This window comes from Bombina bombina, chromosome 5, assembly GCF_027579735.1.
Source record: "Bombina bombina isolate aBomBom1 chromosome 5, aBomBom1.pri, whole genome shotgun sequence".
NCBI classification, from domain to species: domain Eukaryota; kingdom Metazoa; phylum Chordata; class Amphibia; order Anura; family Bombinatoridae; genus Bombina; species Bombina bombina.
Genome location: NC_069503.1, coordinates 747,938,076 through 747,965,847, shown reverse-complemented (window position 1 = coordinate 747,965,847; position 27,772 = coordinate 747,938,076). Strand labels below are relative to the sequence as shown.

The 27,772-nt window shown below is 39.6% G+C and overlaps 1 protein-coding gene across 4 annotated transcripts in view; it reads left to right on the top strand.

Annotated features, from left to right (window-relative positions):
• RIPOR2 (RHO family interacting cell polarization regulator 2) overlaps positions 1-15,907 on the top strand; it is a 377,286-nt gene extending 361,379 nt beyond the window's left edge. For all 4 annotated transcript variants that reach the window (XM_053714808.1, XM_053714807.1, XM_053714810.1 and 1 more), the window contains 2 exons: positions 6,111-6,201; positions 13,342-15,907. In XM_053714808.1, coding sequence (XP_053570783.1) covers positions 6,111-6,201; positions 13,342-13,442 — 192 coding nt within the window. In that variant the 3' untranslated portion in view covers positions 13,443-15,907. The remainder of the gene's footprint in view (positions 1-6,110; positions 6,202-13,341) is intronic.
• Positions 15,908-27,772: the final 11,865 nt, after the last annotated feature.

The window sequence follows — 27,772 nt, the reverse complement described above, 5'->3', positions numbered from 1 at the left end:
GTAATCCCTTCCTCTGATGCTGGAGTGTTATTCTTCAGTTTTAAGCTAGAGCACCTCCGTTGTCTACTTAAGGAGGTTTTAGCTACCCTGGATGACTCTGATACTATGGCATAGTCAATCCTAAACAAGTTTTTTAACGTGCCCTCCATGGCGGAAGCATTCCTTGTACCTGATAGGGCTACAGTGATTATTTTAGGAATGAGAGAGACTGGGTTTCCCGTTTTCTCCATTCCCTATAATTAAAAGATGTTTCTTTTAGCAGAAGCTATCAAGGAATTTTGGCAGACGGTACCCTCGGGCAATTTCCATGCTAGCCAAGAAAACTACTATTCCCATAGAGGATAGTGGTTCATTTTGGGGATAAGAAGTTAGAGGGGTTTACAATGTTCATATCAATGGTATTGCTACTGTCTCTAGTGCGGCAGCATACTGATTTGATGCGTTGTCTGATTTTATTCGGACAGAGATTCCCCTCAAAGATATCCAAGATAGGCTAAAGGCCCTTAGGTTGGCCAACTCCTTTATCACGGATACTTCTCTTCAGGAGTATCCGTACTGGCCCGCAGAGTTTGATGGTAACAGAATATTCGTCTGCGGATGTGTCATCCAGTCTAAACTTTTGGTGATCCCATACAAGGGAAAGACCTTGTTTGGGCCGCGTTTGACGGAAATAATTTCTGACATTCCTCCCTTAGGATAAGAGAACTAAACATAAGGGACGTCAGAGTAATTTGCGTTCCTTTCGAAAATTCAAGGGACTCCTTTTCCCAACCAGGAGCATTCCAAGCCTTCCTGGAAGTTCCAATTAGTCTCGGAACAAGGGAAAACTATCTAAAAAGCCTGCTATTGAATCAAAAGACAGCAGGAAGGGTCTGCCCCCAATCCGGAACCGGATCTTGTGGGGGACAGTCGTTCTTTCTTCACTCAGGCTTGGGTTTGAGATTTTCAGGATCCCTGGGCGGTGGACATAGTGTCCCAGGGATACGAACTAGAGTTCAAGAATTTTCCTCCCAGGGGCAGGTTTCTGCTTTCAAGATTATCTGTAGACCAGACTAAAGAGAGGCGTTCTTACACTGTGTTCGGGACCTTTCCGACCTGGGAGTGTTAGTTCCTGTTCTGATGCAGGAACGGGGTTCTATTCCAATCTGTTTGTAGTTCCCAAAAAGGAGGGAAACTTCACGCCAAGGTTAGATCCCAAGAGTCTAAACAAATTCCTCAGATTGCCGTCCTTCAAGATGGAATCTATTCGTTCCATTATTTATTTGGTCCAGAGGGTCAATTTATGACCCTGGTGGATTTAAAGAACGAATACTTGCATGTTCCCATCACAGGGACCATCACAAGTTTCTAAGCTTTGCCTTTCTAGTCAAACTCTTCAGTTTGTGGCTTTTCCATTTGGTCTTGCCACAGCTCTCAGAAATTTGTCAAAGATTTTGTGATCCCGACTGGCAGTGCTCCTTGCGGGGCATTGCAGTGGCACCTTATCTGGACAACAGTCTGGTTCAGGCGCCTTCCTTTCAACAGTAAGATCACTCACGGAAACATTGTTATCTTTCCTGCGGTTTCACGGATGGAAGGTGAATTTGGAAGAGTTTTAGTTCCAACTACAAGGGTAGTTTATTCTTGGGAAAACCATAATAGTTTTCCTCATCAATGAAAATTGTTTCTGTCAAGAAGTCAGGAAATCAAAGATTTTCAATTCTACCTAGCACTCAGTCCTTTCCTTGGCCGTCAGTGACTCAGTGCATGAAGGTAATAGGCTGATGGTAGTGGCAATGGACATCAAATCCGTTCTTTCCGTTTCCACCCTCAGACCTCTACAGTTAAGCATTCTTCATCTCTCCCAGGGAACCTGTTTTTGCAGACCTTCCTGGGTGATGGTAACAACAAGATGTCAGACTTCTGGGATGGAGCAGTCTGGAGCTCTCTGAAGGCTCAGGGTACATGGACTCGGTCGGAGTCTGATCTACCATACACATTCTGGAATTGAGAGCAATTTTTCAATGCTCTCCCTGGCCTGGCCTCAGTTAACCTTCGGGCCCGGTTCATCAGGTTCCAGTCAGACAATATAAACCTCAGTGGTTTTACATCAACTGTCAAGGAGTTCTTTGACCATGACAGAGGTAGCCAAGATCATTCAATGGGCAGAGACCCACAATTTCTGTCTATAGGTGATCCACATTCCGAAGTGGACTTCCTAAGCAGTCAGTCTTTTCACCCGGGGACTCCACACACAAAAGTGTTTTCCAGCCTGATTCTCAATAGGGGGTCAGTTGGAATTCGATCTCATGACATCTTGGCAGAATGCCAAGCTTCCGAGATCGGGTAGAGGTTAAGGGACCCTCAGGCTGTAACGTTCTGGCGTTACGTATGCGTTGGTGGTACCCTTCATATTTTCGTCTTGCATACCTATTTCCTTTGTTTGCTTTTCTACCTTGAGTCAATGATCGAATCAAGGCAGGAGAGGGCGTCGGTGATCCTTATTGCACCCGATTTGGCCCCGCAGGTTTTGGTATGCAGACCTGGTGGACATGCCATCTCTTCAACCTCTGAGACTTCCTTTTGAGGAAGGCCCTTCTATTCCAAGGACCTTTCTTTCACTCCAAATCTAGTTTTTTCTGAAGCTGACTGTTTAGAGATTGAATGCTTAATTTTATCCAAGCGTGGATTTTCAGAAACGGTCTTTTAGACCACGATTCAGGTTCGTAAACCTGTGTCTAGAATGATTTGCCTCAAGATATGGCGTAAATATCTATATTGGTGTTAATCCAAAGACTACTCTTGGAGTAGAGTTAGGATTCCTAGAATTCTCTCTTTTCTCCAAGAAGGTTTGGAGAACGGATTATAGGCAAGTTCCTTAAAGGGTCAAATATCTGCCTTGTCTATTTGGTTACATAAACGTCTGGCGGACGTACCAGACGTGCAATTGTTTTGTCAGGCCTGGGACAGGATCAGGCCTGTGTTCAAACCAGTTACTCCTCCCTGGAGTCTTAATTTCGTTCTTAAGGTGCTTCAAGGGGCTCTGTTTGAGCCTATGCATTCCTTAGATATTAAGTTTTTATCTTGGAATTTCTTGCTTGTAGAGTGTCAGAGCTCTCGGCATTACAGTATAAGTCACCTTACCTTATTTTTTATTTGGATAAGGTAGTTTTACGTACCAAGTTAGGGTTTTTTCCCTAATATAGATTTCTGTCTGGAACATTAATCAGAAGATTGTTGTTCCTTCCTTGGATCCTAATCATCTTCCTCGGAAGGAACGTTTTTTGCAATTTGGACGTGGTATGTGCTCAAATTTTTTTGCTTACAGGGCGACTTCAAATTTCGTAAGTCTTCTGTCTTATTTGTGGTTTTCCTCTGGAAAACGTACGGGACAGAAAGCTTTGGCTACTTTCTTTCCTTGTGGCTGAAGAGTATCATACATTTTGTCTATGAAAAAGCTGGACTGCAACCTCCAGAGAGAGTTAAAGGGACAGTATACACACATTTTCATAGAACTGCAATGTAATAGACACTACTATAAAGAATAAGATGCACAGATACTGATATAAAAAATCCAGTGTAAAACTGTTTAAAAAAAACTTACTTAGAAGTCTCAGTTTAGCTCTGTTGAAAAGGTAGCTGGAAAGCCCACTTCAAGTGGGTAATTAGACACTTCCCCCTTCTTTTGCATATGAAAAGACCCCTTTACACAAACAAGGAGCAAACTGGAGTAGGGTAGCTGACGGTATTCACATAAAGCTTTGGGGCTTGGTTAGGAGTCTGAAAATCAGTGCAATGTTATTTAAACATAAGTAAAACTATAAATGAAAATGGGCTATATAAATAGATATCTACAAAACATTTATGCAAAGAAAAAAATGTGTATAATGTCCCTTTAAGGCTATTCCCACGAGGGCTGTTGCTTCCTCCATGGGCATTCAAGAATTAATCTTCTATGGAAAGATTAGCAAGGTTGCAACTTGGTCCTATCTTCACACTTTTTTCAAAGTTTGTGTATTTTGACACTTTTGCCCTCAGCTGAGGCTGCCTTTGGGAGATAGGTTTTTCAAGCAGTGGTGCCTTCAGTTTAGGTTTCCTGTCTTGTCCCTCCCTTATCATCTGTGTACTCTAGCTTGGGTATTGATTCCCAACAGTAATTAATGATGATCCGTGGACTCATCGTGTCATTAGAAAGAAAGCAAAATTTATGCTTACCTGATAAATGTATTTATTTCTTGACACGATGATGAGTCCACGGCCCGCCCTGTTCTTTAGACAGGTTGTTGATATCTTAGAAACTTCAGACACCTCTGCACCTTGTTGCTTCCTTTCTCCCCTTTACTTTGGTCGAATGACTAGGGTGGGAGGGAAGGGAGGTGATATTTAACAGCTTTGCTGTGGTGCTGTTTGCCGCCTCCTGCTGGGCAGGAGTGATATTCCCAATAGTAATTAGATGATCCGTGGACTCATCGTGTCAAGAAATAAATACATTTATCAGGTAAGCATAAATTTAGTTTTTTCTATTAATCTTGCAGGTACAACATTTTGGCTACATGTATTCTGTAATGCACACACTGTGCATGCAATGCTTATTTAATATTTAGTGTCCCTTTAAAGGGGCATTCTAATTCTCATTATATGTTATTTTTACATTAATGTCCATAGCTAAATTGAGTATCCCCCTTAAAAGGGTAAAACATATATTTTAAGTGCCATACTGGAACATAAATACATTGACGATTCTTACCAGGACATTGTTGCTGATTTGGGGCAACATGCATACAACACTAATAATTGGCTCATAAGCCCTGTCATGCAGAGGAGATGCAATGTGTTGTAGCTTCTGAGCATGACTTTGGCCATGTGCTTAATCTCTTTAAGTTTTGTTTTAGAATATATTTTTAACTATGCCAGAGGTATGTTCTTGCATTCTGTACATATTACGGTGTATGCTTTCGGCATAATATTGATACATTTGCGTACTATGTGGTTTTAACAAACGTTTTGAACTTTGTTGCCTGAAGTTTGAACTATTTCAATGTATATTACATAGCCATATATATTTTTTATTAACCTGACTGCAATAACAATTATTTACAAGTCTGTCTGCAACTGTTCTGTTACATGGATTTTGAGGATGGCTTTTTATTAATTTTAGCTATTAAAGAGAATTCTAAAATGAATGGCCAAGGAAAGCCAACTGTGAAAGCTTTTTAGCAACAAAACTAGCTTTAGTGTAGTGACACCAGTTGTTTGTGTGTTTTGTATATACGTAGTAATACTAAAACTGTATTTCCTGGTATTTTTGCTACATGATTGGTATTTTTAAAATGTAGGTAAGTGCAGGTAATGTAGTGTGGATATTTGTGTGTCTGTGCGCATACACCCAGACACACACATCCCATACATACATACATACATACATACATACATACGCGCACAGACAGACACAAGCACAGACGCGCTCACGCGCAGGCACACAGACATGCACAGACTCACACAGGCACACACACATACACACAGACATACACACATACGAACATATACACACATACGCACATATACACACACGCACAAACATACACACATACGCACATATACACACACGCACAAACATACACACATACGCACATATACACACACAGACATACACACATACGCACATATACACACACACACAGACATACACATACACACAGACATACACACATACGCATACACACATACGCACATATACACACACAGACATACACACATGTAAAATGAAAAATACATATAAGCACCGGCTTTTTTTTTCTTCATTAAATGCACAAATTACATCTTTTCAAAATATGTTGATTTCAAAATATTTACACATCACATTGCTGCAGTCACAGGATTTTTGCAAAATGTATGCCAAATGTATTTTGAAATTTAGGGGTCTCTTCTCCATCCTGTAGAAATTGTCTTAGGAGAGGTAACAGTATCCCCCTGAAAAGTTAAACATAAAATAAATAAATGAAATAAAAATGTACATTACTGTTTGGAATAAATATACATAAAATTATTCTTAGGTAGAAGATAACAGTATTAAAAGTAGATTCAATATTTGGAATATTTATACAAAATATTATATATTTTCTGCTTAACAGGCAACAGAAAGCATTAAGACTCTTGTTACACTTTGCCAGTCTGAGAATAAGGAGATAAGGAAAATTGCATCTGAAACTCTACTTTCCCTGGGTAGGTGAAACTGTGCATAATATAAAATGAAATATCTTTCTATTGTATTTTACTGTGTCTAGTTTTAGTGCACACGTTAATACATTTCTGCCTGCATGTTGATTTTGGAAAAATTGCATTCAAGCTAAAATGATTTCTGCCTATCTATATCCTAGTAAACCTGCCATAAAAGCTACTGAATGGACTTTGCATCAGGTTTGCAAGAGACATTGGGAACTAAGGTTTTTTTTTTTCTATTTTTTGCACACAAAAATCCATTCAGTTGCTTTTGGGGTACAAAGCTATTTAGTAAAGCTTTAGCAGTTTTATCTGAAACCAGCTAAATTCATAACATTAAACATACTAAATGGTTAGGTACATGGAAATAATTTAGTTATCCCACTGACAAATTTTCACTTTTTTATGTAATAGTTTAAATTTAACACATATAGACTTACTTATATGTACTATATTATTCATTATTGATTTTACCCAATAACAAATTGGGATAACATGTAGCTAGGAAATAGAATTGTGATATTTTCATGGGATCTTAAGAAGACATGGAAACTTAACAACAAGGTGTTGTCACCATCTATCTGACCTACAAATCTACACTTCTATTGGCTTTATTTGGTGACACCATGAATTGCATCTCTAACCATCAAACCACATATGACATTGCCAAATATGGGGTCAATTTTCTGTACAAACCATTAGATTTGTTTACCTAGAACATTGTGTTAAACACCCTATTTCTGGATCACACAATTTTTATTACTTGCCCCCAAACATTCCAATAACCAGCAGGTTTGGGGAAAAAGTGATTCACCACTGTGCATTATGGGATATTGGCGGCATATTTATTTACTAACTTTATGCCGATTATTGTGTGATACTCTTTACACATCTCCCAAATGTCTGTTGAAAGTACAGCAGGTATATGCATCATTACCTTCCTCTAAATGACTATTTCAGTGCCTTATATGGAAATTTATGGCAAATATCATTTTCACTTTTGCGTAGTACCATGGAATCTCCTTAGAAGATCAGTATCTGTTTAGTTTACAATATAAGAGAGAGAGAGAATGCAATGTTTTTTAATTTGATTTCTCTTGTTAAGTGTGTTCAGTCCATTGGTCATCCATTACTTATGGGATATATTCTCCTTCCCAACAGGAAGTTGCAAGAGGATCACCCAAGCAGAGCTGCTATATGTCATACCCAGTCATTCTCTTGCAACCCTCAACAAAGAAGGAGGTCGCGAGAGGAGCTGGAGTTTTTTACTTAACTATTCTTCAATCAAAAGTTTGTTATTTTAAATGGCACCGGAGTGTGCTGTTTTTCTATCTCAGGCAGTATTTGGAAGAAGAAACTGCCTGCGTTTTTTTTTTTCTATGATCTTAGCAGGCGTAACTAAGATCCACTGGCTGTTCTCGACATTCTGAGGAGTGGGGTAACTTCAGAAAATGGGAATAGCATGCGGGGTCCTCCGCAAATGAGGTATGTGGGGTACATTATTTTCTGGGAATGGAATTGACTAAGAAAATACTGCTGTTACCGTATGATGTAAGTACAGCCTTAAATGCAGTAGTGGCAACTGGTATCAGGCTGATAAATGTATGCGCAGTCAAGTTATTTTCTAGGGACTAGAATTTGACTGAGAAAATACTGTTAAAACTGAAATAATACTTAAGCCATATCTGCAGTGGTAGCGACTGGTAGCAGGCTTAGTGATAACTTTGCATGACATTGGAAAATGTTATTTTTTAATAAAACGTTTACTAGCATGTTATTCGTTTTTGTGAGGTACTTTGGTGATAAATCTCTTTGGGCATGATTTTTTTCCACATGGCTGACATATATTTTCTGCATGGAAACCGTTATATCAGGGCTTCCACTGTTGTGATAGGAGTGGGAGGGACCTTGTTTTAGCGCCTTGTTGCGCAGTTATAATTCTAACACAGTCTTCCTGCTTCTTCCTCCTTGATCCAGGACGTCTCTAGAGAGCTCAGGGGTCTGCAAAATTCATTTTTGAGGGAGGTAATCAGTCACAGCAGATCTGTGACAGTGTGCTTGACTGTGATTAAAAGCGTTAAATCTTAATTGATATCCGTTTTATCCGTTTTGGGTATTGAGGGGTTAATCATCCTTTTGCTAATGGGTGCAATCCTCTGCTAATATTACACTTCTTGTTAAGAATTGTTTAATTATATCTGTATTTTTTGAAGCGCTGCAGCGTTTTTTATATTGCTTGTAAACTTATTGAAAGTGATTTCCAAGCTTGCTAGTTTCATTGCTACGTCTGTTTAAACATGTCTGATTCAGAGGAAACTGTTTGTTCATCATGTTCAAAAGCCAATGTCGAGCCCAATAGAACGATGTGTACCAATTGTATTGATATTGCTTTGAATAAAAGTCAATCTGTACCGATAGAGAAACTATCACCAGACAACGAGGGGGAAGTTATGCCGCCTAACTCTCCTCACGTGTCAGTACCTGCGTCTCCCACTCGGGAGATGCGTAGGATTGAGACGCCAAGTACATCTAGGCCCTTACAAATCACTTTACATGATATGGCTAATGTTATGAAAGAAGTATTATATAATATGCCCGAATTAAGGGGCAAGCGCGATAGCTCTGGGTTAAGGACAGAGCGCGCTGATGACACGAGAGCCATGTCTGATACTGCGTCACAATTTGCAGAACATGAGGACGGTGAGCTTCATTCTGTCGTGACGATTCTGATCCGGGGAGACGGGATTCAGAAATTTCAAATTTTAAATTTAAGCTTGAGAACCTCCGTGTGTTACTAGGGAGGTATTAGCGGCTCTGAATGATTGCGACACCGGTGGCAATCCCAGAGAAATTGTGTAGGTTGGATAGATACTATGCGGTACCGGGTGTGTACTGACGTCTTTCCTATACCAAAAAGACTTACAGAAATTATTAGTAAGGAGTGGGATAGACCCGGTGTGCCTTTTTCCCCTCCCCCCGATATTCAGAAAAATGTTTCCTATAGACGCCACCACACCGAGACTTATGGCAGACGGTCCCTAAGGTGGAGGGAGCAGTTTCTACTTTAGCCAAGCGTACCACTATCCCGGTGGAGGATAGCTGTGCTTTCTCAGATCCAATGGATAAAAAATTAGAGGGTTATCTTAAGAAAATGTTTGTTCAACAGGGTTTTATTTTGCAGCCTCTTGCATGCATTGCGCCTGTCACGGCTGCAGCGGCATTCTGGTTTGAGTCTCTGGAAGAGGCGATTCGCACAGAGCCATTGGATGAGGCTTTGAGCAAAGTTAGAACCCTTAAGCAAGCTAATGCGTTTGTTTCAGATGCCGTAGTACATCTAACCAAACTTACGGCTAAAAATTCCGGATTCCGCCATACAGGCGCGCAGAGCGCTCTGGCTTAAATCCTGGTCAGCGGATGTAACTTCCAAGTCTAAGCTACTTAACATTCCTTTCAAAGGGCAGACCTTATTCGGGGCCCGGCTTGAAGGAAATTATTGCTGACATTACGGGAGGTAAGGGCCACGCCCTTCCTCAGGACAGGCCAAACCAAAGGCCAAACAGTCTAATTTTCGTGCCTTTCGTAACTTCAAGGCAGGAGCAGCATCAACTTCCTCCGCTCCAAAACAGGAAGGAACTACTGCTCGTTACAGACAGGGTTGGAAAGGCAACCAGTCATGGAACAAGGGCAAGCAGGCCAGAAAGCCTACTTCCGCCCCTAAGACAGCATGAAGACAGGGCCCCCCTATCCGGAGACGGATTTAGTGGGGGGCAGACTTTCTCTCTTCGCCCAGGCTTGGGCAAGAGATGTGCAGGATCCCTGGACGTTGAAGATTATATCTCAGGGATACCTTCTGGATTTCAAAACCTCTCCACCACAAGGGAGGGTTCCATCTTTCGAGGTTATCAACAAACCTAGTAAAGAGAGAGGCAATTTCTACAATGTGTACAAGACCTCTTAATTCATGGGAGTGATCCACTCAGTTCCGCGATCGGAACAGGGACAAGGATTTTACTCAAATCTATTTGTGGTTCCCAAAAAAGAGGGAACCTTCAGACCAATCTTGGACTTAAAGACCTTAAACAAATTCCTAAGGGTACCATCGTTCAAGATGGAAACCATTCGAACCATCCTACCCATGATCCAAGAGGGTCAATATATGACCACAGTGGACTTAAAGGATGCTTACCTTCACATACCGATTCACAAAGTTCATTATCGGTACCTAAGGTTTGCCTTTCTAGACAGGCATTACCAGTTTGTGGCTCTTCCCTTCGGGTTAGCCACGGCCCCGAGAATTTTTACGAAGGTTCTGGGCTCACTTCTGGCTGTACTAAGACCACGAGGCATAGCGGTGGCTCCGTACCTAGACGACATTCTGATACAAGCGTCAAGTTTTCAGAATGCAAAGTCTCATACAGAGATAGTTCTTGCATTTCTGAGGTCGCATGGGTGGAAAGTGAACGTGGAAAAGAGTTCTCTGTTACCACTCACAAGGGTTCCTTTTCTAGGGACTCTTATAGATTCTGTAGAGATGATTTACCTGACGGAGTCCAGGTTATCAAAGATTCTCAATGCTTGCCGTGTCCTTCATTCCATTCCAAGCCCATCAGTAGCTCAGTGCATGGAGGTAATCGGCTTAATGGTCGCGGCAATGGACATAGTGCCATTTGCGCGCCTGCATCTCAGACCGCTGCAACTATGCATGCTCAGTCAATGGAACGGGGATTACTCAGATCTGTCCCCTTTGCTAAATCTGGACCAGGAGACCAGAGATTCTCTTCTCTGGTGGTTGTCACCGGTTCATCTGTCCAAAGGAATGACCTTTCGCAGACCAGATTGGACGATTGTAACAACGGATGACAGCCTTCTAGGCTGGGGAGCAGTCTGGAATTCCCTGAAGGCTCAGGGTTCGTGGACTCAGGAGGAGAAACTCCTTCCAATAAACATTCTGGAATTAAGAGCAATATTCAATGCTCTTCTAGCTTGGCCTCAGTTAGCAAGACTGAGGTTCATCAGATTTCAGTCGGACAATATCACGACTGTGGCTTCATCAAGGGGGAACCAGGAGTTCCCTAGCGATGTTGGAAGTCTCGAAGATAATTCGCTGGGCAGAGTCTCACTCTTGCCACCTGTCAGCGATTTACATCCCAGGCGTAGAGAACTGGGAGGCGGATTTCCTAAGTCGCCAGACTTTTCATCGGGAGAGTGGGAACTTCACCCGGAGGTATTTGCTCAACTGATTCGTCGTTGGGGCAAACCGGATCTGGATCTCATGGCATCTCGCCAGAACGCGAAGCTTCCTTGTTACGGATCCAGGTCCAGGGACCCGGGAGCGGTGCTGGTAGATGCATTAGCAGCCCCTTGGGTTTTCAACATAGCTTATGTGTTTCCACCATTTCCGTTGCTACCTCGACTGATTGCCAGGATCAAACAGGAGAGGGCATCGGTAATTCTGATTGCGCCTGCGTGGCCACGCAGGACCTGGTATGCAGACCTAGTGGACATGTCGTCCTGTCCACCATGGTCTCTTCCTCTGAGGCAGGACCTTCTAATTCAGGGTCCTTTCAACCATCCAAACCTAATTTCTCTGAGGCTGACTGTCTGGAAATTGAACGCTTGATTCTATCTAAGCGGGGGTTTTCGGATTCGGTTATTGATACATTAATACAGGCTCGGAAACCTGTGACCAGAAAAATTTACCATAAGATATGGCGTAAATATTTATATTGGTGCAAATCCAAGAGTTACTCATGGAGTAAGGTTAGGATTCCTAGGATATTGGCTTTTCTACAAGAGGGTTTAGAAAAAGGTTTGTCCGCTAGTTCGCTAAAGGGACAGATTTCAGCTCTGTCTATTCTTTTACACAAACGTCTGGCAGAGAATCCAGACGTCCAGGCCTTTTGTCAGGCTTTGGCTAGAATTAAGCCTGTGTTTTAAAGCTGTTGCTCCTCCGTGGAGCTTAAACTTGGTTCTTAAAGTTCTTCAGGGTGTTCCGTTTGAACCCCTTCATTCCATTGATATTAAGCTTTTATCTTGGAAAGTTTTGTTTTTGATGGCTATTTCCTCGGCTCGAAGAGTCTCTGAGTTATATGCCTTACATTGTGATTCTCCTTATCTGATCTTTCATTCAGACAAGGTAGTACTGCGTACTAAACCTGGGTTTTTACCTAAGGTTGTTTCTAACAGGAATATCAATCAAGAGATTGTTGTTCCATCATTATGTCCTAATCCTTCTTCAAAGAAGGAACGTCTTTTGCATAATCTGGACGTGGTCCGTGCTCTGAAGTTCTTCTTACAGGCAACTAAGGATTTTAGACAAACTTCTTCTCTGTTTGTCGTTTACTATGGACAGAGGAGAGGTCAAAAGGCTTCGGCTACCTCTCTCTCTTTTTGGCTTCGTAGCATAATACGTTTAGCCTATGAGACTGCTGGACAGCAGCCTCCTGAAAGAATTACAGCTCATTCCACTAGAGCTGTGGCTTCCACCTGGGCCTTTAAGAATGAGGCCTCTGTTGAACAGATTTGCAAGGCTGCAACTTGGTCTTCACTTCATACTTTTTCCAAATTTTACAAATTTGACATTTTCGCTTCTTCGGAGGCTGGTTTTGGGATAAAGGTTCTACAGGCAGTGGTTCCTTCTGTTTAATGTTCCTGCCTTGTCCCTCCCTTCATCCATGTACTTAGCTTTGGTATGGGTATCCCATAAGTAATGGATGACCCGTGGACTGAACACACTTAAGAAGAGAAAACATAATTTATGCTTACCTGATAAATTTATTTCTCTTGTAGTGTGTTCAGTCCACGGCCCGCCCTGTCTTTTTAAGGCAGGTTCTAAATTTTAAAATCATAACTCCAGTCACCACTGCACCTTATAGTTTCTCCTTTCTCGTCTTGTTTCGGTCGAATGACTGGATATGACATGTGAGGGGAGGAGCTATATAGCAGCTCTGCTTGGGTGATCCTCTTGCAACTTCCTGTTGGGAAGGAGAATATATCCCATAAGTAATGGATGACCCGTGGACTGAACACACTACAAGAGAAATAAATTTATCAGGTAAGCATAAATTATGTTTTTTGTGGCACTTGATTATAACATATGGCTTTCAGGGAGTCTTAATGTTCTGTTTTTATTCTCTTATGAAGGAGAAGATGGGCGTCTTGCGTATGAAGAATTAGACAAAGTTCCCCAGGAAAATCCCAATTCAGACGATCCTCGTGGAGCTGCATTGGCCACTGCTTTTTAGTTCTCGGCTACATTTGCATAGACGTTGACAGTATTAAAAGTGACAACCATCATATGTCCCACTGCACTAAGACAATATAAGGATGTTCAAAATATCTGTTCGGTGTACCAGAGGAATTATGGAGTCATCCATTTTACCTGGCTTCAGTGCATAAAAGGGCTTTGCTTCAAGGTTGGCTTATGCCCACATTTTGTTTTAATCAGGCTTTAAGTGGAGTCAAATATTTTATAAAGAAGGCCAGATAGAGAGCTCTGGGCATTTGGTGTATTAATATAACAGCAAAATTCCAAAGAGCAAGACGCGTGGGCTCCTGTTCTCTCCTCATGGTAAAATGATGGGTACTATTTATCCTGAGAATTGTAATCATTTGGTTATAAAACAAGGTGGAATTAGTTTTTGGGGGGCTGCAGCCTGCATCTTATATAGTTTTAATCTGTAAAACAGACTATTCTTCAAGGCACTTTATGTTTTTTTTTTTTATTTATAAGGGGGGGGGTTGGGGGGGTTCAATGCAAATTTAGTTTTTTGTTTTCTTTTTTGTAAGTAAACGGGGCTTTTTAAATAACAACTTTCTTTTGTAATCTAGTTTTCCATTTAAGTTATCAATGCAGGCTAAACTCAAGTTCATTATTTAATAGGACAGTGCAAACTACTGAATTTCTTTAACAAACGTAATGGCACATTCATGCTTTAAATGTACAGGAGGCTCAGATGGTTGTCATTACCTAACAAGCAGCATACTCCGTGCTCTTGCTGAAACATAGCAGGTTTTCACAACCTAGACCATGCACAATAGAGTGTTTTCTATCCCCTTTAAAACATGATGTTTATTCAGAAAGGGGGTTTCTCAGACATTCTGACTATTTAGCCATGCAATTTACTGTAGATATAAAGGTTTTTGTATGTTTAATATGGTTGTGTTCTCCTCATTCATTGTATAAAGGGAAATTAGTACTGTTGCTTCTTTAGCAATGCCATCTCAACCTAAAGACTCTGCACCAAAAATAATTAGTAAAATAATGAGCTACTTAAACTGTAATACGTATATAAACTCAATGATTCTATCAACTCAAGAGGTGCTTACTTGTATGATGCAGTAGATTTTGTACTAAGGCCCAAATACTATGAGAAGTATTCCTGCTCAGAACTTTCTAAACTTAATTGCAGCCAATGAATGTCTATTGCTAAGTAATAAAAAAAAAATGTCAATGACTTTCCATTTATACATAACAAACTGGTTTACATTATGTAGTTAAATTTGCTGAATAGCTCAGTGCAGTTAACTCTGGATTAAGAGCTTTCATTAAACAAACAAAATGGATGACAAAAAGAAATGCAAGTGGATGATATATGGGCCAACTCCACATCCTACACTAGTGTTTCTCAAACGCTGTCCTCATTTACCCCCAACAGGCCAGGTTTTCATTATAGCTAAACTAGAGCACAGGTGAACTCCGCTGATCAGTAACCATGGTTAGTAACCTGATCTACTTCAGCTATAATGAAAACCTGGCCTTTTAGGGGTACTTAAGGACCGCGGTTGAGAAACACTGTCCTACACCATAAATGGATGTGCAATAAAGATAAATCGACAACTAATCTTATTGGAAGGCTCTGTGTTTCAAATAATTGATTTTTCACTAAATGCTATTGTGTGAAAGATCTAAAAATGTTTTATAATTTTTGTTCCCTTACATAAACCTTTGGAGAATAATATATTTTTTTATGTTGGTGCATTGCTGGGAAACCTTTTTTAAGTGCCATGACTGTTTAAATCTAAATTTTAAAACTGTAAGCATACGTTTTTAGCTGTGTAAATATAACATTAGGGGTAGTGCTTACGTGCCCATAGTAAAACACTACTGATATAGCACTTCTAAACAATACCTTGTGATTCAGATGTCTCTCCTGAAGCAGTAACAGTTTTATACTTCCCTATCCCTTAATAAGGTTTAATAGTTTTTAACAACTGTAAAATTAAAGTGTATTCATTGAATTGCTATAATAGTAAAATTGCTTTGTATTTTTGTGAAGATGTTTGAACTCATTCAGGGATTTTCTTGTTGTACTAAAGTAATTTTATTGTAAATACATGTTTTATGGTTCACTGTTAATAAATGGATGAAAGTGGCTGGGAGTCTGGTGGTACTTATGCTATAAAAGTCAGTTTTCTGTGTCATTATTTAAATGTAAACAATAGGAAACAGGTTTTTATGCACCTTGACTTATGAACAGAAAGTTTCAGTGCTTTGATATGACTAGAAGTTACTAAAGAGGCATTGTTAGCATGAACAATATGTACTTTAGAAATGTACTAAACAATCTGCTGGCTGGCTTTTAACGTGACTTGTATAGTACTCAAAGTGGTCCTAAATTAACATTTTGTATTTTTTTTCAAACTTGTTTGCCAAGACTTAAAACATTAGATGCTTTGGTATAAACCAATATATTTTTATTTGTTAGTATCTTGCGTCTCAGTTTTATCATTTATTGACATAAACTACGCTGCTACTCCCCACCTCATATTTCTTACTTTCCTAGCATCAAAAAATAATTATAATTGTGCCGACTGCTGTCACATATATGATGCCACAGGAGTTTTGCTGGTAACGATAGACTGAAGGCTGGATGTTCCCCAGTGCTGGTAATGATAGACTGAAGGCTGGATGTTCTCCAGTGTCAGTAATGATAGACTGAAGGCTGGATGTTCCCCAGTGCTGGTAACGATAGACTGAAGGCTGGATGTTCCCCAGTGCTGGTAATGATAGACTGAAGGCTGGATGTTCCCCAGTGCTGGTAATGATAGACTGAAGGCTGGATGTTCCCCAGTGCTGGTATCAATAGATTGAAGGCTGGATGTTCCCCAGTGCTGGTAATGATAGACTGAAGGCTGGATGTTCCCCAGTGCTGGTATCAATAGATTGAAGGCTGGATGTTCCCCAGTGCTGGTAACGATAGACTGAAGGCTGGATGTTCCCCAGTGCTGGTAACGATAGACTGAAGGCTGGATGTTCCCCAGTGCTGGTAACGATAGACTGAAGGCTGGATGTTCCCCAGTGCTGGTAACAATAGATTGAAGGCTGGATGTTCCCCAGTGCTGGTAACAATAGATTGAAGGCTGGATGTTCCCCAGTGCTGGTAACAATAGATTGAAGGCTGGATGTTCCCCAGTGCTGGTATTGATAGACTGAAGGCTGGATGTTCCCCAGTGCTGGTAACAATAGATTGAAGGCTGGATGTTCCCCAGTGCTGGTAACAATTGATTGAAGGCTGGATGTTCCTCAGTGCTGGTAACAATAGATTGAAGGCTGGATATTCCCCAGTGCCAGTAATGAGAGCCTGAAGGCTGGATGTTCCCCAGTGCTGGTATCGATAGATTGAAGGCTGGATGTTCCCTAGTGCTGGTATCGATAGATTGAAGGCTGGATGTTCCCTAGTGCCAGTAATGATAGATTGAAAGCTGAATGTTCCCCAGTGCCAGTAATGATAGTCTGAAGGCTGGATGTTCACCAGAGCTGGTAACCATAGACTAAAGGCTGGATGTTACCCAGTGCTGGTATTGATCGATTGAAGGCTTGATGTTCCCCAGTGCTTGTAATGATAGATTGAAGGCTGGATGTTCCCCAGTGCTGGTAATGATAGATTGAAGGCTGGATGCTCCCCAGTGCTGGTAATGATAGAATGAAGGCTGGATGTTACCCAGTGCTGGTAATGATAGACTGAAGGCTGGATGTTCCCCAGTGCTAGTAATGATAGATTGAAGGCTGGATGTTCTCCAGTGTCAGTAATGATAGACTGAAGGCTGGATGTTCCCCAGTGCTGGTATTGATAGATTGAAGGCTGGATGTTCCCCAGTGCTGGCATCAATAGATTGAAGGCTGGATGTTCCCCAGTGCTGGTAACAATATACTGAAGGCTGGATGTTCCCCAGTGCTGGTATTGATCGATTGAAGGCTGAATGTTGCCCAGTGCTGGTATCGATAGATTGAAGGATGGATGTTCCCCAGTGCTGGTAATGATAGACTGAAGGCTGGATGTTCCCCAGTGCTGGCAACAATAGACTGAAGGCTGGATGTTCCCCAGTGCCAGTAATGATAGTCTGAAGGCTGGATGTTCCCCAGTGCTTGTCTCAATAGATTGAAGACTGGATGTTCCCCAGTGCTGGTAACGATAGACTGAAGGCTGGATGTTCCCCAGTGCTGGTAACGATAGACTGAAGGCTGGATGTTCCCCAGTGCTGGTAACGATAGACTGAAGGCTGGATGTTCCCCAGTGCTGGTAACGATAGACTGAAGGCTGGATGTTCCCCAGTGCTGGTAACGATAGAGTGAAGGCTGGATGTTCCCCAGTGCTGGTATTGATCAATTGAAGGCTGGATGTTCCCCAGTGCTGGTATTGATAGATTGAAGTATGGATGTTCCCCAGTGCTGGTAATGATAGACTGAAGGCTGGATGTTCCCCAGTGCTGGCAACAATAGACTGAAGGCTGGATGTTCCCCAGTGCCAGTAATGATAGTCTGAAGGCTGGATGTTCCCCAGTGCTTGTCTCAATAGATTGAAGGCTGGATGTTCCCCAGTGCTGGTAACGATAGACTGAAGGCTGGATGTTCCCCAGTGCTGGTAACGATAGACTGAAGGCTGGATGTTCCCCAGTGCTGGTAACGATAGACTGAAGGCTGGATGTTCCCCAGTGCTGGTAACGATAGACTGAAGGCTGGATGTTCCCCAGTGCTGGTAACGATAGACTGAAGGCTGGATGTTCCCCAGTGCTGGTAACGATAGAGTGAAGGCTGGATGTTCCCCAGTGCTGGTATTGATCAATTGAAGGCTGGATGTTCCCCAGTGCTGGTAATCATAGATTGAAGGCTGAATGTTCCCCAGTGCTGGTATCGATAGATTGAAGGCTGGATGTTCCCCAGTGGTGGTAACGATAGACTGAAGGCTGGATGTTCCCCAGTGCTGGTAACAATAGACTGAAGGCTGGATGTTCCCCAGTGCCAGTAATGATAGTCTGAAGGCTGGATGTTCCCCAGTGGTGGTAATGATAGACTGAAGGCTGGATGTTCCCCAGTGCTGGTAACAATAGACTGAAGGCTGGATGTTCCCCAGTGCCAGTAATGATAGTCTGAAGGCTGGATGTTCCCCAGTGCTTGTCTCAATAGATTGAAGGCTGGATGTTCCCTAGTGCTGGTAACGATAGACTGAAGGCTGGATGTTCCCCAGTGCTGGTATTGATCGATTGAAGGCTGGATGTTCCCTTGTGCTGGTAACGATAGACTGAAGGCTGAAAGTTCCCCAGTGCTGGTAACGATAGACTGAAGGCTGGATGTTCCCCAGCTGACTTCCTTGTGTCCTGCTTGCATGAGGTGATTCATGATATGTACTTCCCTATGCTATTGTGACTTTTAGATCTGTATTTGTATTAAGCCCATCCATTGTGTACAAGTTACAATAAAGATTATTTTTGAAATACTAACATATTATGTCTAATACTATTTATACAATATTTATTTTAGTAATACGCTGAAAGAAATGTACATTCACCAAAGTGTGAAAGTGTTGCACTGTTTTAGACATGAGGCTGAAATACGTTATAAACCACTTGTGGTGTCCTTTTTTTTTTTCCTATCATAAACTTACCATAAAGATTTCTTACATACACTGTATCTTCCTTTTGACATCATAGTATATCACCACAGTATTACTCTAAAACACTTTTTGGTTGTATGAATTATGTATACATTTCATTTCAGAACATGCATAATGTTTAAAATCAATAGATGTTGATGTTCCCAAATACATTTATGTATTATATATGTAATCTGGCTAATGTTTTTCTGAAAACCATTTCATTTCCAACTATAAGCATCCACAAAATAATTAAAAAGTTGATTTTCAGAAAAATAAGACACATAAAAACCCCAAATCTTTCTTTCATGTTTTTAAACAACTTTCTGATTTACTTCTATTATCAAATTAACTTCAGTCTCTTGGTATCTTTTGTTGAAAGGGACATTTTGGTCAAAATTAACATTATTATTATACTTATTAATAAAGCGTCAACAAATTCCGCAGAGCTGTCCATGGGTACAAAACATAAAAGTACGATGATACAATATTTTTAAGAGACAGGACAAACAAATACAGGAGCACTTGAGGGCCCTATTCCCATGGAAAAATGCAATCTAGAATGGTAGGAGGTGAGAACAGAAGTGCACATAGATGAATTACATCTTTGATTATAAACATATTTGTAATATACATGTATAGGCAAAAATGCTTCTAGCAAAAGTTATCACTATTTTAATGTTTCAAATGTTTCTGTGCATGTGAAGCATAGCTAGATATTTTCAGTGCAGCATTTTAAATACTGCAGCTGCTCAGAACGTCAGTGGGGCTTGTCTCATGTCAACAATTAACAAATTAAGTCATTACCAGATGGTTCAAGCACCTTAGGCTCTCAGAGCGAGTGCGGTGTTTAAAATGCTGGTGCATGGTGCATACTTAAATACACTTTTAAACAGCTATAGCTTTTATTAGAAGCAGTTTTGCTAGCACATGTATATTACAAAAGTACTTTAAGTCAAAACTGAAATGCATCCACGTGTATTCCAATTTTGTCTGTAATGCCTCTTTAAGAAGGGGAATGCACATGTCTGAAACACTATATGGCAGTGGTTTTGCAGGAAAGCTATCCCTTTGCAAAAGCACTAGATGGGAGCACTGTTTCTTGCCATGTAGTGCTCCAGACACCTAGTTAGGTATCCAACAATACCGTGGGAAAAAAGCAAATTGAAAATTATTCAATTGGATTTTTTTCTTCTTTGTATCTCCTGTCTGAATCACAAAACAACATTTTTGGGTTTCATAACCCTTTAATTTAATTTTAAATAATAGATTATTTTCAGGTGCCCCTAAATGATGTCCGAAAGCATTTATTTGTATCCTCTAACATTAATTCTGGTATTAATAAATATATTATCTTTCTTGCATCACTTCCTGGATGTCCTCTCACTACCTCAAGCTAACTCTTTCCAAAACTGACCTCCTTATTTTCCCCCCTTCTTCCAAAATCTCCACCCCCAATCTCTCTATAACTGTCAACAACTCCATCATTACCCCTACCCCGCATGCCCAATGTCTTGGGGTCACACTTGACTCAGATCTTTCTTTCACTCCTCACAGTCATTCCTTGGCTAAATCATGCTGCTTCCACCTTAAAAACATCTCTAAAATGAGACATTTCTTTACACAAGACACAACTAAGATTTTAATTCACTCTCTCATCCTTACCCACCTTGATTACTGCAACTCTGTCTTCTCTGGTCTCCCCAGCTGCCGCCTAGCTCCTTTACAATCCATAATGAATGGCTCTGCCAGGCTCATCTTCCTTACACATTGCTCTTCATTTGCTGCACCGCTCTGCCAATCCCTTCACTGGCTTCCTCTTGCCTCTAGGATCAAACACAACATTCTCACTTTGACATACAAGGCCCTCAACTGCACTACTCCCCCCTATATCTCAGACCTTGTCTCTAGATACTCTCCCTCCCGTCCCCTTCACTCTGCTCATGACCTCCTACTCTCCTCCTCTCTTGTTACCTCCTCACACTCCCGTTTACAGGACTTCTCCAGACTGGCTCCCATCTTGTGGAACTCTCTGCCTTGCTCCACAAGACTCTCTACTAGTTTTGAAAACGTCAAGCGCTCCCTAAATACTCTACTGTCCAGGGATGCATACAACCTACACTAACCTTTCTTTATATGGTTTCCTCTCCTCCATTGCTATCCCCTTGAACCCCCTTAGCATGTAAGCCTAAGAGCCATGCTGTTTGTAGATCACCTTCTTTAGAGCTGACTACAACAGTGCGACTCTTGGCAGGGCCCTCTACCCGTCTGATCCCTATAAATGTTTCCTTGTATTCCGCCTATGTTTATAGCGCTCTACAAATAACAGATAATAAAAATAGAAAGATCAGATATAATGGGAAATTATCATGCAAATTACAATTTGTGGTGAAAGAGATATGAAACCCAAAAGGTTTATTTCATGATTCAGATAGAGAATACAATTTTAAACAACTTTCCAGTTCTGTTATCTAATTTGCATCATGCTATTGGTAACCTTTGTTGAAGAAGCAGCACTGCAATACTAGGTGTTAGCTAAACACATCAAGTTAGCCAATAACATGAGTCATATATGTGCAGCTACCAATCAGCAGCTCCTGAGCCTACCTAGATGTCATTTTCAATAAAGGATATAAAGAAAACAAAACAAATTAGATACTAGAAGTAAATTGAAAAGTTCTTTAAAACCACATGCTCTATCTGTATCATGAAAGAAAACAAAAATGGGTTTTGGGCCCATGAAATGTCCCTTTGAGTCTGTTGTGTTTACAAGTTCAAGACAAGGTCACAGAGAAAAAAAGGGGCTTGGTGTCCACTAACACATAGCAAATTGCATAGGACACTGTAACAGAACCCACAGAAAGGAAAACGTGTAGCTATTACATAGGTGCAGTCGCTACTGGGTTGAAACAATGTGTGGCTGGATTCATATCAAGTCTTCAATTTGGTAAACTAGACCAGTGTTTCTCAGGCTTTTCGTAGCAAGTACCCCTACAGACATATATTTTTGCTTTTAGTACCCCAGCTGCAACATGTAAATATTATTAGGTTAAAAAACAAGAGGCAATTGTGCATACCACAGAATGTGACAAGTTAGTATCATATGCAGTTTTCTGTTTTCAGAAATTTATTAACTTAATGTTTTAATGCAGAACATCTCTGGAAATAGAGCAACAAAATAAAGAAATCAACCAATAGAGAAAATACACATATAACACAAACATTTTGTAAGCTTAGTATTGAGTTTATTCCCCGCCTCCCTTTGGTTATGGATGCTGCCATGTTGAAAGCTAGCTTGCACTGTATTCCAGTGATGACATGTTTGCACATGTGCAGCAACTCTCCTTCAGATACCTGCAGTAAACCTAGGTTACAAAATGAAGGCACTCATAATTAGAGGGAGGTGCAGGAATGTGTTTAGTGTCCCTTTAAAAAATGACACATATTGGAAAAAAAATGGAAGGATTTAACCACATTTCTGCCTTCATCACATACACAGCTTATTCAGGCTCATTTCATTGTGGCATACTTACGTATATAACACTTGACATTTCACCATGACATAATTTCCTTGTGATATACCATGGACCTATATCTGGCACTGGGTACTATGACACCTTTTCACAGTGCTATACAATTTATATTCAGGGTTCCTCCACTCCTGAAATATCCATAATTTACCAGATTCTACAGGTGAGTCAGTCACAGTGAGTGAGCAGATGATTACCCAGGCAGGGAAATACAATCTGGCCTGTTAGAGGGTAGAACTAAGAAACACTGATTCCTGTGATACATTAATAAGGACAAATAAATATACACTCTTTACTCGCTCTAGCCAAAACTCACCAGACAGATGTCCCAAGTCTGCAAATCTCAAGACCAAACAAAAGAAAGTGGTATGCAAGTTGAGTAAATACCATCACAGATTCCTATTGGGTAGTCCAGTGAGTTTCCATTTCCAGTTTTACAAATATAGTCTACCTGTGTGAAGCAAGAGAGTTCACCAGTGTGACTTACAATTATTTTACATTAATACCATTCAAAAAGTACTTTTATGAAAGTATACAGGGAGGGATTTCTATTTCTATATCTTTCTAATGAAGAAGCAAGGGACCTTTAGGCTACTCCTAGACATTAAGTCTTTAAACAAGTACTTATCTGTGAAAGAAAAACAAGATGGAACCCCTCTATACTATGTAGATCTTAAGGAATTTATACTTCCACATTCATTTGTCCCAAAATATCAGAACTTCATGAGCTTTGCTGTGAAAGGAGAACTGTACCAGTTTACAGCTGTATAGCCACAGGTCCTCATGCCTTCAATAAAGCTTATTTGCCTCTTACAGCAGAACTCAGAATAAGTTTCCTAGGTGCAAGATGCCCTTTTAGTGGTTCAGGAAGAAGCCCAAGTGAAAGAGAAAAAAGTGTTTTTCTTTCATGTAATTGGCAAGAGTCCATGAGCTAGTGACGTATGGTATATACATTCTTACCAGGAGGGGGCAAAGTTTCCCAAACCTCAAAATGCCTATAAATACACCTCCCACCATACCCACAACTTCGTTTTTACGAACTTTGCCTCCTATGGAGGTGGTGAAGTTTGTGCTTGATTTTTATGATTTCTTCTATGATAAGCGCTTCTAAGCATTCTGAAGCCCAATTCCTCTCAGATTACAGTATTTGTCAGAGGGATGTGAAGAGAGTTTCGCCTATTGTTTTTATGGTTTATCTCGTGGAAAATCTTTTCAAGGGTTCTCTATTATCGGTCGTAGGGATTCATACCTCTGCTGATGGTTTTCAGTAATGGTTTGGCTATCTGCTATATGTGGATGGGTGTCTTTCGGTAAGTATGTATCATTATTTAAGACACTCTCAGCTATGATTTGGCACTTTATGTATTAATATAAAGTTTTAAATATATGTTTTTTACTTATATTTGCCATGAGTCGGGTCTATGTATATTTCCCTTTGCAGTCTAAACAGTTTCAGTATAGAAATAATGTTTGGGAACTTTATTTAAACTTTTTTTCTTACCTGGGGTTCAGTCTTTTTCTAATTTGACTTGTTTCTCAATTTTTTTTTCAGGCAAATCTAGGCTCGCAAGAACACAAAATGCTGTTATTTATTGCGTCATTCTTGTCGCAAAATATTTTTGGCACGAAGTGGCGCCTTTGGCGCAAATTTCGTCATTTCCTGCGTCTTTGTTGACGCAGGAAATTTGTGTTTGTTATGACATGAGTTGCATCATTTCCTGGTGTTAGTTTTGCACCAAAAATTTTTAACTTCCTTTTGCATAATGCGTCATTCTTGGTGCCAAAATTTAGTTTTTTACCCCTCTCCCTCTATTGCTCGCTGTTTTCATGATTTTGCCTGCTTTTTTATTTATTTATTTTAAAAAATATCTTTATTTTTCTATCTACTGAAACTGTTACATTGTGGAAATTGAATATTTTGCCTAATGTTATTTTTCTTTTTCTGTTACACTTTGCAAAATGTCTCATTCTGATCCTGACTCTGATGTTACTGTAGAAACTATGATGCCATGGAACACAATTCTACAAAGCTAAGTGTGTTCTTTTCATTATTAAGCTTTTGTTATTTTCTTCAGCTCAATTTTGTGGCATTTATTTATCTTATGCTTAAAATGTTTATATATGTACAATGTCATTTACTGTTTTTACTTAATCAGTTCATGTACTTCATTTAATTTGCAAACATCACGTGTTGTTTTTATCATAAAGGTTATGACTGCTATTATGCCTTTAAGTAAACTTAGGAGGTCTTTTCAAAATTAAGATTTAATTAATTTTGTTCTGACCGACAGCATACTTAAGTTTATTCTAGTGATGAAGGTTTTCTTTGGCTCAAAGGATCCTGTATCAGAGACAGTTTTGTTAAAAAATGTCCTTATTTTTCATTTGAACATTCTTTGTTCTTTAAGGAAAATTAGTTATTTTTAGCTTTTAGGAGCCTAGTCCTCCTATTAACTATGTTATTTTAAAATCTGGATTTTAAGATTTTAATTTGCTCCTGATGGTTTTTCCTATTAAAGATACTATCTGTATTATGTTCTAAAGAATGGTTTATCCTGATTCCTTTTTGGGACTGTATTACTATTTCTATGGAAATTGGTACTTATTTTTAGTATACTTTAAAGTTTTTAAATATAAACTTAGTAGAGCATATTCACATACTGTTTATGTTTTAGCTCAGCTTTATCTGTGGCTGACATTACTGTTCTTTCACTCTTTTTTGTTGTTGAACAGTTAGCATAAGCAGTTTCAGATTCTCAAGTATATTATAACTCTGTTTATTTACTTCTGATGTATTCATTTTATTATGTTTACTATATCTGTTTCAAATATATTTTATTATCTCTAGTTTGTTAGGATAATAATTTGTTTGATTTCTATTATCTCCACTATTTCTGGAGGTTTAGAGTTTTTTCTGCCCTACTTTTGGTCCGGTGATGTAGTTCAGTTGGTGAATGTCCTGACTACTAACGCTTGTTCTAGATCCAAGGGTCTTAGATTCATATCCCGGCAATAAATGTGTACCAGTTATTTGGGTAATAATAACTGTTTTTTTCAGCTGCTAATTTGGTTAACTCCGAGTGCAAGCACTGAAAAAGCGTTTTTTGTAACATTCTGGGAGAAAATACTATACAATTACTTGTTATTCGACTGCATGAAGGTACGGTTCTCAAACCAGTTCTTCTGGTGGGGGGCAGATTAAACTGTTTTTGGATGAATTCAGTCCCAAATCTTTATTATTCTTAGAGTCTGAATAGATTTTTAGAATTAAACCTTCTATATGAAGATTCTTTCTTTCTTTTCTTTTTTTTTATCCTTTTTTTTATTGAGGCATAACAATGTAAGAATACAATCTTATACAATAATGTCAAAAAAAAGAAATACAGACAGGAAAAAGAATACAAGCAGATTGACATGCATTAATATATCATCAAGCAAGATCAAGCAGAGATATGCCAAAACATTGCAGACTTTTTGTCTGGATTAACAGAAAAAGAAGAAAAACAAAATAAATGAAGCCTCTTATTTTCTATTATTTGTCAATATTCTTATACATCCTATATCTTCAGGCTAAATAATAAATAATATCTGCCTAATGCGACCTATTTGACCTGGAAGTGGGGAAAGGGGTGCGGGGAGAGAAAAAAAAAAAAAAAAAAGTGGGGTAAATTATTTTTTTCTCTTCTCCCTTTCCCCTCTATAAATAAATGAGGAAATAAGGAGAAAAATTTAGTAGGAGGGAGAGTTTTGAAGGAAATGTTCAGGGTCTAACTATTACCAGAGACCTAATAGGACTATCTCCGAATGTCTAAAGGGATATATTAGTTGATTTATTTCTTCTGGAGTAAATATCTTAATGAAGGCCGACCATTTTTGGAAAAATGAAACCACCTCCCTTTCAGAAGTTAGAGCTACATCCATTTGTTCAATAATACATTGCTTTTTCATATAGTTTTTAATTTCCTGGATGCTAGGTATTGAGGAGTCTCTCCACTTTCCAAAGATTAAATTTCTTGTTGCCAGAATTGCCCCATTCCTAATTTTTATTTGGTCTAAGTTTGTTGTAGGTTCTATAAGAAATACCACCATTGCCAATGAGAGAGAGAGAGTTGAGAGCTTTAGCACATTAATTAGCCAAAATTCTACTTTTTTCCATAGTTGTCTAATTCTCGGGCAAGACCATATCATATGGACTATGTCAGCAGCCGGGAGAGAGCATTTGGGACATATGTTAAATTCATAATTGTGCCACTTAAACCCTTTGAGTGGAGTATAGTATGTTCTATAAAGTAACTTGATGTGTGATTCCCTCCAATTTGCGGATAGTGTAGTCTGGGCTACAGTGGCTATAGATTTTCCCACCTGTTCTGCCTCGATATCTAAATCTGGTATTAGTGAATTCCATTTTAGTGTTATCTGCTGGAGATTAGATTCTCCATCTTGACTTATCAACAGATCATACCAACATGATATAGAGGATAAGTCGTTTTTAGCCAGGATGGGCCAATTATCTAACTTCCCCCATGACCAAGACCATCCATACTTCTCCACAAGTGAAAATAGGTAATGTCTAGCTTGAAGGTAAGCAAAAAAATCTTTATTGCTTATGTCAAATTCCTGTTTCAACTTTTCAAAAGTTTTAATCGATGGAGTGCTTTGTTCAATAAGTTGAGTCAGGAAAAGGAGACCCTTTCTTTGCCATATTTGAAATACTAATGTTTGAGTACCTTCCTGGAATTCTGGGTTGACACATAATCCTTGGAATTTTGGAATAGTTAGATCAATATTTAATTTGCGCCCTAATTTTTTCCAAGCTTGTATAACCATATATATTGATTGAAGACCTCTCACTTTTTTCGGAATTAATTGAATTGGGCAGTGAATTAAAGCAGAAGGATTATAAGGGAATATGATACTTTTCTCCAGACTATTATTAGTAAAATAGTCCTTATTTAAGATCCAATCTATTGCGATGCGCGAAAGAAAAACCAAGCTATATTTACTTAGGTCTGGGAGAGCCATTCCTCCATACTTCTTAGGTAGATAGAGTTTGTTTAGAGAAATTCGAGGTCTTTTACATTTCCAAATAAAATATCGCAGTGCCCTATTTAAGCTTTTCCAGTCTTTGACTTTTAAAATCACCAGGATATTTTGAAGAGGGTAAAGAATTTT